The sequence below is a fragment of the Gymnoscopelus braueri genome (genome assembly GCF_963280865.1).
Source record: "Gymnoscopelus braueri genome assembly, chromosome: 2".
NCBI classification, from domain to species: Eukaryota; Metazoa; Chordata; class Actinopteri; order Myctophiformes; family Myctophidae; genus Gymnoscopelus; species Gymnoscopelus braueri.
This window is the reverse complement of record NC_137604.1, coordinates 2,932,292-2,944,455: the sequence shown is the minus strand read 5'-3', so window position 1 is coordinate 2,944,455 and position 12,164 is coordinate 2,932,292. Positions and strand designations below refer to the sequence as shown.

General features: G+C 43.3%; 1 protein-coding gene across 2 annotated transcripts; it reads right to left on the bottom strand.

Annotated features, from left to right (window-relative positions):
* Positions 1–1,607: 1,607 nt before the first annotated feature.
* Positions 1,608–11,914, bottom strand: LOC308101121 (ATP synthase membrane subunit K, mitochondrial-like). 2 transcript variants are annotated; one of them, XM_080450477.1, is made up of 3 exons: positions 11,673–11,914; positions 9,164–9,265; positions 1,608–2,151 (listed from the first exon to the last, which is right to left on the bottom strand). In XM_080450477.1, the coding sequence occupies exons 1-3, from the start codon at positions 11,739–11,741 to the stop codon at positions 2,005–2,007; spliced, it is 318 nt and encodes a 105-aa protein (XP_080306603.1). In that variant the 5' UTR covers positions 11,742–11,914; the 3' UTR covers positions 1,608–2,004. The 2 variants fall into 2 exon arrangements, with proteins under 2 accessions (XP_080306603.1, XP_080306604.1); XM_080450478.1 differs by lacking the exon at positions 11,673–11,914 and adding an exon at positions 10,575–10,741.
* Between the last annotated feature and the right edge of the window lie 250 nt (positions 11,915–12,164).

The window sequence follows — 12,164 nt, the reverse complement described above, 5'->3', positions numbered from 1 at the left end:
CAAGTGGTTAATGTAAAAATATATATATATCACACAAAGATTTGGCGGACCCCCTGTAGTAACTCTGAGGACCCCCTAGGGGTCCCGGAACCCCTGTGGTAGGGAATTCCAAAACACTGCAATTACTGGACAGCTCTGGTTACTAATAGTAGACTTAGATTAATAGTTCATCACATTTTTAATCAATATCTTTTTTTTTTTAAAGATGGATTGCCATGATATTTTTCAACCCTAAAACCTGATCATAAGGTATTATTATTATGTAAGGATTTTTTTCAACAAAAAAAAAGTGTACAGTAAGTGTTAAAATGTTGTTTTTATGTAGACACACCCACCAGTGCATTAAGTATACCTGGTTCTCACCTTAGCACCACCTCCACCACCTTAGCACCACCCACCTGTCCTAGTCCCTCCTCCTCCTCATGCCCACACCTGTTGTGTTATGATAATGAGGGGGAGGGTGTGGGCTTTGTGATGTCACTAAAGCGCTGTTTCTCTATTGGCACATTTGACCCTCAAGGTTTCAGCCTCCAGGAAAAAACTCCAAATAGTCAGATAGTCATAAAACACCATAAAAACACCACCGGGGGGCTTAATGAAGTTCTATCAACCTCAGACACATGAAAAACAGAAAAAGTGCAAAAACATGGCACCACCTCTTTAACAGAAGGAGCTACAAGCTCATAACGAGTCGCATGGCCTTCTGAGCATCATGTGTGAGCTTGTAGATCTGCTATGTTTGCTTTTGAAAAGAACACGTTATCGTTGATTTATCGTATTATCGAGGCAAAAGTTATGAATAACGGTGATGGTGATCTGAACTCATCCAGCCCTTCACTGGCTTCCTGTTCCTGTCCACACCCTAAACCAAAACCCTGGAAGTGACCAGTGGTGCAAAGTAACTAAGTACATTTACTCAAGTACTGTACTAAAGCAACATTTTTAGGTATTTTTTACTTAACTGGAGAATTTCCAATTTCAGTACTTTTACTTCTACTCCACTACAACTCAGAGGCAAATATTGTACTTTTACTCCACTACAATTTGAAAACTTTAGTTACTAGTTACTTTGTAGATTTGGACTATTACAAAACATGCGTTAATCACTTCAGCCCTATATACATTTCGGCCATTTGAAAATATCAGATCTACAAGCTCACAATGCGTCGCATTGTGAGCTTGTAGATCGGCTATTTTCCAATAGCCTATGTTTAAAAGCTAAAAAAGCTAAAGTGGTTAATGTATGTTTGGTAATATAATCATTTATATCGGCAAAGTAACTAGTAACTAAAGTTTTCAAATAATTGTAGTGGAGTAAAAGTACAATATTTGCCTCTGAGGTGAGTAGTGGAGTAGAAGTAAAAGTACTGCAACTTGGAAATACTCCAGTAAAGTAAAAGTACCTCAAAATTGTACTTTTAAGTACAGTACTTGAGTAAAATGTACTTGGTTAACTTTCCACCACTGATGGTGTGGCTGATCTGGGGTACTGCAGCCCTAGCTCATCGGTCGTCATGGTTACCGCACGAAGATGCTTGAATGACAAAAGAGACACAGTAGAGCTGAGAGAGAGACACGTTTATTAACGTAGACACATTAACCCTTTCTGTTCACCTTCAGAGGCGCCGCCCGAACACGTTTTAACTGAATGAAGCAATAGGGCTGGGAAATGAACAGAAAACAACATCAAAACCAAAACATAGCAATGACCGACCTATTCGTGCTCCTGTAGGTTCATTAAATGATCAAGAAGCAGTATTATAATTCCTTATGTACTGTATCAACAAAAATAGTGGGAAATAGCAGATCTTGAGCTTGTAGATCGTCTGTTTCCTCTATCAATGTTTTTTTTTTTAAAGGATAAAGTTATTAAATATGTCAAGTCATTTCTTTGTGTATTTAGGTCATATCTGCCATCCATGTGCAACTTCAAAGCCTTAAAGCCCCAAACAGAAATTACATTTGTATTCATGTGTCCCATAGTGTTCAACGACTAAAGCACCATTAAACGGATAACTTTGACAGCCCTAGTGGACAGCTGGGCTCGGCTGGGCTCGCTGTGGGGGGGGGCTGGGCCTCTGCTTTGCTGCTTCTGTGCATGAGGTAGGCGGCTGTCATTCCCGCCATCAGGCTGTAGGTGGCGACCACACACTGTTGGAACACAACACAACACATTATGACGTGTTAATATTACACATGTTTTATAAAGCTGTGTGTGTGTGTGTGTGTGTGTGTGTGTGTGTGTGTGTGTGTGTGTGTGTGTGTGTGTGTGTGTGTGTGTGTGTGTGTGTGTGTGTGTGTGTGTGTGTGTGTGTGTGTGTAGTGTAGATTATACAGTGTGTGTAGTGTAGATTATACAGTGGTGCTAAAAGACACCAAAAAACAAACACGCCCTGAGGGCTTGTTTTCATTGTTATGGTCCTGTGGTTGGGTTGACTGGGGACCCCCTGGTACCCCCCCGTACAAGGGGGTCCCCAGCTAAATGTATTAACTCATTCACTGCCACTGACGTAATTGACGTAATTTCTCCCGTTTACCAATCCTGCCACTGACGTAAAAAACGTAATTTTTTTTTTTTTTTTTTAGTTTTTGTTTCAAATTTGACCCAAAGACCAAGGAGATATGATTGTTTAAAGATCTAGACTCCCATCCACTTCCTTGTTAACTTAAAACTTAAAAAATCTGTATCTCGGCTCCTGAGTACTTTTTTTTTTCGATGAAAAATCTCTGGCAGTGGGCAAACGCGGCCAGCAATAATTGTGGCAGTGAATGAGTTAATATATCGTCACAATCACATTTTAACCACTTTAACCACATTTTATACTTTGGCTATTCAAAGATAGCAGATTTACAAGCTCATAGAGCCATGCTGTGAGCTTGTAAATCTGGAGCCCTGGGTAGGCAATCCGAGGAGCACAACACTTTTCTAGTTATTATTATAATTATAATTATATATAAAAGTAGCACACTACACTCAAAATGTGTGCTTTTGAATATAATTTCTCTCTTCCCCGCAGAATGCAAGTGGCAGTAGATCTATGTGGCATTGTACTACTGTTTCTGAAAATAACTAATTCCTGAGACATTTGTGTTAGTGAAGTTATCCCTAAACCTAGATCTAATATAAATAAGTATATGAAAATATTGCTATAGCCTCGCAATGGTTAAAAAAAAAAAGATTTTTGGTTTATTGAAAGCATGACTGTGTTAAGATATTTTTATTGTGTTCTGGCTTTCACCATTTGTTTTAGACAAAAGATTGCCGTCTTCCGTTTTTTATTATTCATTTTGGGGCTTTTTATGCCTTTATTATTGATAGGACAGAAGGCTGACAGGAAATGCCCTGATTGCTGTCTTTCGTTACAATGTCACAACAACATTCCCATGCTTGTAACCATGACGTCACAGCAGTGTTGTTATCACAATGACAACAACTCCACATGGCTATTAAGGGAGACGTCTGAACAGGTTTTCACAGTTTTATGTGAGGGTGTCAAATATATACATTTAAACTGTTTCTCTGCTACTGAGTGGGATTTAACAACAGCCTGGATTACGAGCGAAAACATCCGGGCAACATTTCATTCTCACAAAATCCACCGGGTTGAGAAAATCGTTCAGAAAATGGCGGACGAAAAGAAGGAATTCATGGCGGTCTTACAGAGGGAGCTAAAGGCCTTCAGAAAAGGTAGAAAGGAGTGTCTACGAACACGAGCGCACATTAAAGACCAGAGCTGTAACATAGACTGGCACATGAAGGAACAGTTCAAGACGCTTCATCGCTTTCTGGACCGCGAGGAGAAGGCCCTGAACGACGCGCTGACGCAGGAGGAGAAGCAGAAGTTGCAGAGGATGACGTCGAAGCAGAAGAGTCTGGACCGAGGCATCTCCACCCTCTCGAGGACGATCAAAGCCACGACGAAGATTCGAAAGGCGAAACACGTGCAGAAGCACAGGACCAAAGTGGAGCCCGAGCTGCGCGCGCTGCCGGACCCACAGCTGGAGCGCGGGGCGCTGATCGACGAGGTCAAACACCGGGGCAACCTCCTGTTCAGAGTCTGGGAGAAGATGAAGGGCATCGTCTCCTACACGCCCGTCCTCCTGGACGCCGGCACCGCCCACCCGGTCTACAGCCTGAACGGCGATCTGACGGCCGCGCTGCGGCCCGAGGGAGACGCCGGGCTGGAGCCGCTCCCGGACAACCCGGAGAGGTTCGACCACTGGTACCTGGTCCTGGGCAGCGAGGGCTTCGGCTCGGGGGTTCACAGCTGGACCGTGGAGGTGGGAGACAACGAGCGCTGGCAGGTGGGCGTGTTGGAAGAGTCCTTCCACAGGAAGGGAGGCGGAGCGGGGAACTTCTGGAGGATCATGTTCGGCGACGGCGAGTACAACGCGCGCTGTTCGCCGGGCCGATACCGGGATCTGAACGTCGAGCCCAGACCCGGGAGGATCAGAGTCCTGCTGGACTGGAACGGAGGGAAGCTGTCCTTCTCCGATCCCGACGCCAACAAACACATACACACCTTCACGCACACTTTCACCGAGACGCTCTATCCGTTCATTTATAACCGTCACGAAGACCCTCTTAAGGTCTTACCCTGGGAGATCAGCGTCAGGAAAGGAGGAACAGGCATCGCTGTGGTCCTCAGCCCAGCCAGGACAGGCAAATAGAACCAGTTCAGAGGAGAGAGGAGAGGAGAGGAGAGGAGAGGAGAGGAGAGGAGGAGGAGAGGAGACTGTTCTCCATGCAAATAGAACCAGGTCTAGAGGAGAGAGGAGAGGAGACTGTTCTTCATGCAAATAGAACCAGGTCTAGAGGAGAGAGGAGAGGAGACTGTTCTCTATGCAAATAGAACCAGGTCCAGAGAAGAGACTGTTCTCTATGCAAATAGAACCAGGTCCAGAGGAGAGGAGAGGAGACTGTTCTCTATGCAAATAGAACCAGGTGGAGAGGAGAGGAGAGGAGACAGTTCTCTATGCAAATAGAACCAGGTGGAGAGGAGAGGAGAGGAGACAGTTCTCTATGCAAATAGAACCAGGTGGAGAGGAGAGGAGACTGTTCTCTATGCAAATAGAACCAGGTGGAGAGGAGAGGAGACTGTTCTCTATGCAAATAGAACCAGGTGGAGAGGAGAGGAGACTGTTCTCTATGCAAATAGAACCAGGTGGAGAGGAGAGGAGAGGAGACAGTTCTCTATGCAAATAGAACCAGGTGGAGAGGAGAGGAGACTGTTCTCTATGCAAATAGAACCAGGTCCAGAGAAGAGACTGTTCTCTATGCAAATAGAACCAGGTCTAGAGGAGAGGAGAGGAGACAGTTCTCTATGCAAATAGAACCAGGTCTAGAGGAGAGGAGAGGAGACTGTTCTCTATGCAAATAGAACCAGGTCTAGAGGAGAGAGGAGAGGAGACTGTTCTCCATGCAAATAGAACCAGGTGGAGAGGAGAGGAGACTGTTCTCTATGCAAATAGAACCAGGTCTAGAGGAGAGGAGAGGAGACTGTTCTCTATGCAAATAGAACCAGGTCTAGAGGAGAGGAGAGGAGACTGTTCTCTATGCAAATAGAACCAGGTCTAGAGGAGAGGAGAGGAGACTGTTCTCTATGCAAATAGAACCAGGTCTAGAGGAGAGGAGAGGAGACTGTTCTCTACGCAAATAGAACCAGGTCTAGAGGAGAGAGGAGAGGAGACTGTTCTCTATGCAAATAGAACCAGGTCTAGAGGAGAGGAGAGGAGACTGTTCTCTATGCAAATAGAACCAGGTCTAGAGGAGAGAGGAGAGGAGACTGTTCTCCATGCAAATAGAACCAGGTCTAGAGGAGAGAGGAGAGGAGACTGTTCTCCATGCAAATAGAACCAGGTGGAGAGGAGAGGAGACTGTTCTCTATGCAAATAGAACCAGGTCTAGAGGAGAGGAGAGGAGACTGTTCTCTATGCAAATAGAACCAGGTCTAGAGGAGAGGAGAGGAGACTGTTCTCTATGCAAATAGAACCAGGTCTAGAGGAGAGAGGAGAGGAGACTGTTCTCCATGCAAATAGAACCAGGTGGAGAGGAGAGGAGACTGTTCTCTATGCAAATAGAACCAGGTGGAGAGGAGAGGAGACTGTTCTCTATGCAAATAGAACCAGGTCCAGAGGAGAGGAGAGGAGACTGTTCTCTATGCAAATAGAACCAGGTCCAGAGGAGAGGAGACTGTTCTCTATGCAAATAGAACCAGTTCTAGAGGAGAGGAGAGGAGAGGAGAGGAGAGGAGAGGAGAGGAGAGGAGAGGAGAGGAGAGGAGACTGTTCTCTATGCAAATAGAACCAGGTCCAGAGGAGAGGAGAGGACTGTTTTCCATGCAAATAGAACCAGTTCTAGAGAGGAGAGGAGAGGAGACTGTTCTCCATGCAAATAGAACCAGTTTTGGGGAGAGGAGAGGAGAGGAGAGGAGAGGAGAGGAGACTGTTCTCCCCCTAAAGTCTAAAAGGGATAAAAGATTTTTATTTTTTTTGCAATGCGAGGCGTTGTGAGCTTGTAGATCAGCTATTTTCAATGTTTTTGCCTCTTATATTACTTGACAATTCGGCCAAAGTTTGACCAGTTTTTATCGTATAGTTTGTAGATGACTTTTGATGCAGTGTTGGTCTTTTTTTTTTTTGTTCACTTCTATTCTTTTCTTCCTCGAAAGAATCATGTGGGGACCCCACCGTGGGGGTCCCGACCCACAGGCTGAGAACCACTGATGTAGACCATAGTGGTGGAACGGGCCTTAGGAGGCCCCGGGAGGAGGAGCAGAGGAGCCTCCCAGGAAGCCGGGAGGGTCAGAGGCCTCCCAGGCAGTGTTGCCATGTCGGCTTATTATAAGCGACTTTGGGCTTGTTTTTCTGTAAAGTTGCTTGTAAATATTGGTGGTAGCGGGTTGCGTTTTTCCAAAGTGTACTTGCTTATTTAGGCTTGCTTCCAATTCTTTGTATTATCATTTAAACCAGTGGTTCTCGAATATTTTCATAAATGTTTTGTGCCACAGGGAGCATTTGCGTTGTTTAGAATATTTCTAAAAATATTCCAAATATTCCACATTTTATTGCAAGAGTTTTTGAAAATAGCAGATCTACAAGCTCACAACGTGTCGCATCGCGACGTGTTGTGAGCTTGTAGATCTGCTATTTAAAAAAAGAAATCGGCCAACAATAAATAAATACGTATATATATATTTTCCCCCGTTCGAATCTGTCTAGAGAGATTAAGTAACAGTTTTTATTTTCTTAGCAGAGCTGCAAAGCCTGCTTTAATAGAATAATATATTATTGAATAATAATAATGTTTTGAATAAAGACCGCTGCTTAATGCCTATGATGTCAGTCCATTCTCTGTGACGGATGCCCCAGCTGTGCCAGTACCATTTTCTTTTTGAGATTATTAATTATTAATCCCCCCCAGTGACTCTGATTAGGCCAGGGCTGTGTGTGTATTAGGTTTTGAGACTAATATTATTACCACCAAAAGGCCTAGTTTTTTATTGTTATTGGGTTTATTGTGATTGTGGTTTTTTTTATAGGCTTTTTATTATGAAAGGTATTCTCCTTTTAAAACAGATGTTGGCCTCTGTTTCCAGTCCTTTTACCATTTGCTCTCTTGCTATAAGTTATAACGGACGTTTTTAAGTATTTAAAAAGGGCCAGAGGTCGTACTATCAACATAATTCCCTCCCCCCGTATTCCAAACCTGTTTTATGACAGATTAAATGTTTGTTTTCTTCAAAACACAAATTGACACACGACATGTGATCAAGATATACGAGTCAGACTCATCGGATCTCAATCCAATTGCTTATGACTGCCTTCCAAAGCGTGTGCGCGCTGGGTTGGGTAGGCAACCTGGCTCCTGTTCATAATCATTATCTCTGTTAATAAAACTTTCAGAGAGTAAATGTTGCATTTACTGTATATAGCGCTTTTATCCAAAGCGCTTTACATAGATTGTGCATTACATTCACCCATTCACACACATACATTCACACACCGATGGAGGAGGAAACCATGCAAGGCACCAACCTGCTCATTGGGAGCAATTAGGGGTTCAGTGTCTTGCTCAAGGACACTTCTACACTAACTCTGGTGGAGCCCGGGATCAAACTGGGAACCTCACGGTTGTCATCCGGCCGCTCTACCGGCCACTCCACCCCTGATCCACTGCCGCCCCCTAGCCCCCCTAGTCAGTAAGACCGACTGATGGATTTTGATTGGCTGTCAGTGTTTCTACAGTATATCGTTCATAAAATGGCTCAGGGAGTGATCCAAACGATATCGCTGACGTCTAGAGTCGTGGTTATAGTGGTGGTTATAGTGGTGGTTATAGTGGTGGTTATAGTGGTGGTTATAGTGGTGGTGTGGTCATCCACAGTTAGAACCACTTTGAAAACGACATACTACGTTTTTATATCATCGTTCTAGTTATGGTGCTCGGTGTGGACGTAGGGTTGAGCCCTACGTCCACACGGAGCACGTATGAACATCGAGGAACAGGAATGGGTTCCATTCCATTTAGAAACGGTTCCAGAAGCAGGTTCCATCACACTGTCAGAGCTGCTATGTGGACTTCACGTCTGATATACAGTACAATTACAATACCTGTGGTTCTAAAACATGTTACAAGGACAATCATAACTCTGAGAGTGTATACATGGAACCAAATGGACCTGTAAGGGTCCATTTGGTTCCATTTGTTCCATGTGTACACTCTCAGAGTTACAGACCTGTAAGGGTCCATTTGGACAGTGGTGTGTTCTACCGTGTCCCGCTGTATACGCTGTATACAGTGTAGATTTTTTGGGGAAAAAGCGTATACAGTCTACTAACCATTTCATCCATTGAAAACGCGCTAGCGTATACCCACGACCATGCGCATCTCGTGCAGGGAATGATTATCGTATACCTCAGAAAAAAAACCTAAACCACACCACTGCATTTGGAACCCCCTATTGGAATCGTCAAGGAACCGGAATCATTAAAATCCTAAAGGATCCCAACACTCTGTGGACGGACCTTAAGAGTCTTAAGGTCGGAACCGCGACCCGGGTAGGATGTGTAAATTACGTCAGACTTAAGGCTAAAAGGAGTGTGTGTGTGTGTGTGTGTGTGTGTGTGTGTGTGTGTGTGTGTGTGTGTGTGTGTGTCTTACATTGCGTCGGCCCTGCAGTGTGTAACTGTTGAAGTATCTTCTCACTCCAGTGAGTCCAGTCAGCTGTTCGGCTGTCGGTGCCTTGATGCCAAATAACTGCGCCTGTACGCACACGCACGCACGCACGCACGCATGCACGCACGCACACACAGACACACACACAGACACACAGACACACAGACACACACACACACACAAATCGTCCAATTAATTACATCCAATTCTCAAACATGTTCATGTCAAGGACCCCAAAAATTGATGAGTAGGCTATTTGACCGTGGGACCCCCATCTGAAACAAGTTGTGACAGTGAGTGGACCCCCAGAAGATAAGTAGCCTATTTCAAGATTCAAGATCTAAATTCAAAATTCAAAATTATTCAGGAATTTCAAGATTAAAAAAAAAAAAGCTGTGAGCTTGTAGATTATCTATTTTTGTAAAAGCCAAAGTATAGAATATGGTTAAAGTGGTTAAAATGGTTGTAATACTAATTGGAGGACCCCCTGGGACCCCCTCAAGAACCCCTGCGGGTTAAAGACCTTTGCTTCTTCACATCACCTGACCTTGACTAAAACCACCTCAACAAACATTATGTTCTCACTTTATTACACACTCACATTACATGATTATCATTAAATTATTATATCATTACATTATTATATCATTACATTATCATATCATTGAATTATGATGTCATTAAACTGTGTGTCCAAATAGAACATGAATGGGCCTTCTGGAGTAGACAGTAGAGTGAGTCACATAATTGGTAGTGTTGCCATGTCTGCTTTTTATAAGCAACTTTGGGCTTGTTTTTCTGTAACTTTACTTGTAAATATTGGCAGCTGCGGGTTGAGGTTTTTTGGGGCATGTTTCTAAGGTGTAGTTGCTTATTTGGATCTTGAATCCTAATGTTGTTTAAACCAGTGGTTCTCACACATTTTCGTGTCAAGGACCCCCAAATTAATATGTAGTTTTCTGCGTATCCCCATCTGAACATGTTTTGTGCCAGGGACCCCCATACCAGACTTGTGTTGTTAAAATGTTTACAAAATATCCCACATTCTATTTCAATATTTTTGAAAATAGCATTATTTAGCTTGTATAATAATATTAGCTTGTAGATCTGCTATTTTCAAAAGATTTTTCTATACATTTTACACATTTGAAAACCTGTGAAATGGGACATTCTGCATAATGAGTAGGCTACATTTTAATACCAATACTTTTACTCGAGTACATTTTGAATTACTGACTTTAACTTCAAACAGAGTATTTTCTACATTGCAGTATTGATACTTTTACTTAAAGTGTCAGTAGCCTACTTCTTCCACCACTGACTACTGGACCCTATGGAGTAGACAAAAGAGTGAGTCACATAATTGTACAGGTCACTATGTGGGTGTCACACCTACCTTCAACTCTGTGAAGAGATGAGGGATGACCGGCATAATGACTGGATCAATTAATTACTTTGTTAATTATCGAATTAATTAATAAACCCACCCCGTTTTCTTATCACTAAAGTCTATTTATCCTCGTTAAAAGGACACAGTTGAAGCAGAAAGTGTTTCTCTATAGATTCCTGTTACTTGCACAGAGGGACAGTTACACAATAAATGTTCCCGTGCATGTTATCTGTTTCCTGGTCAGGCTTTGACTGACAGCAGCTGTTGGCCAATGGGATGTTTCCGTGCAGAGTGCTGTCCAATCGTCTGTCGCTTAGTGGGCGGGGTAGTATTTTGTAGTAGCTGTAGTATACAACCCTCGTAGACGTATTTATGATTCTGACGTTTTCAATCTACGAGAGTTGTAGGGTTCACGCCCCATGGAGACCTGGACTTTCTGCACTATGCCCCGCAAAGTACTCCAAACGTGTACAAATTGAAAATAAAGGTGCTTACCTCAAAGCCCCAAATGTTAACTACTTCTACGGGGTATTAGTTTAATGTAATAATCCATATTTTTCAACAAAGAAGTGTTTTAATGCCGTCTGTGGCTGAACGCCATTGTTTCACCCTCGTTTACTTCCTGTTTACATTTAGTGTAATTCCGGGTTTCACCGGATGCGCCCCCTCACTTCCCGTCACTACCGCCCATTGGGAACTTCCGACAGAATCAGCCACAGACGGCATTAAAACACTTCTTTATTGAAAGATATGGATTATTACATTAAACTACTACCCCGTAGAAGTAGTTAACATTTGGCGCTTTGAGGTAAGCACCTTTATTTTCAATTTGTACACGTTTGGAGTGTCTACGGGGCATAGTGCAGAAAGTCCAGGTCTCCATGGAGGGTGAACCCTACAACTCTCGTAGATTGAAAACGTCAGAATCATAAATACGTCTACGAGGGTTGTATACTACAGCTAATTTTGTAGTATTGATACTTTTAGTAAAAAAAAAGTAGTCAGTAGCCTACTTCTTCTACCACTGATTACTGGACCTTCTAGACTAGACAGCAGAGTGAGACACATAATTGTACAGGTCACTAATGTGGGTGTCACACCTACCTTCACCTCTGTGATGAGATGACCGAAGCTGGTCAGAGGAATCCTGGTCTTCACTGGAGACGTTGGCATGATGACTGCAGTTAATTACTCTGTTAATTATTGAATTACTATTGAATTAATGAATGAAACCGCCCCGTTTTCTTATCAGCAACGTCTATTTATCCTCGTTAAAAGGACATAGTTAAGGGAGAAAGTGTTTCTCTATTAGATTCCTGTTACTTGCGCAGAGGGACAGTTACACAAGAAACGTTTTCATGCATGTTATGTGCTTCCTTGTGAGGTTTGACTGACAGCAGGTGTCGGCCAATGGGATGTCTCCGTACAGAGTGTGGTCCAATCGTCAGTCGCCTAGTGGGCGGGACCTAGAGGGAGGGTTGCACAAGTAAGTGGTTCATGTACTTGAGCTCCTCAGTGCTGACACCAGAGGGCGCTAGAGTTCCACTTTATGAGGTGGAGTCTTTTGCTTTTACTCCTGAAAAACACACAATAAAC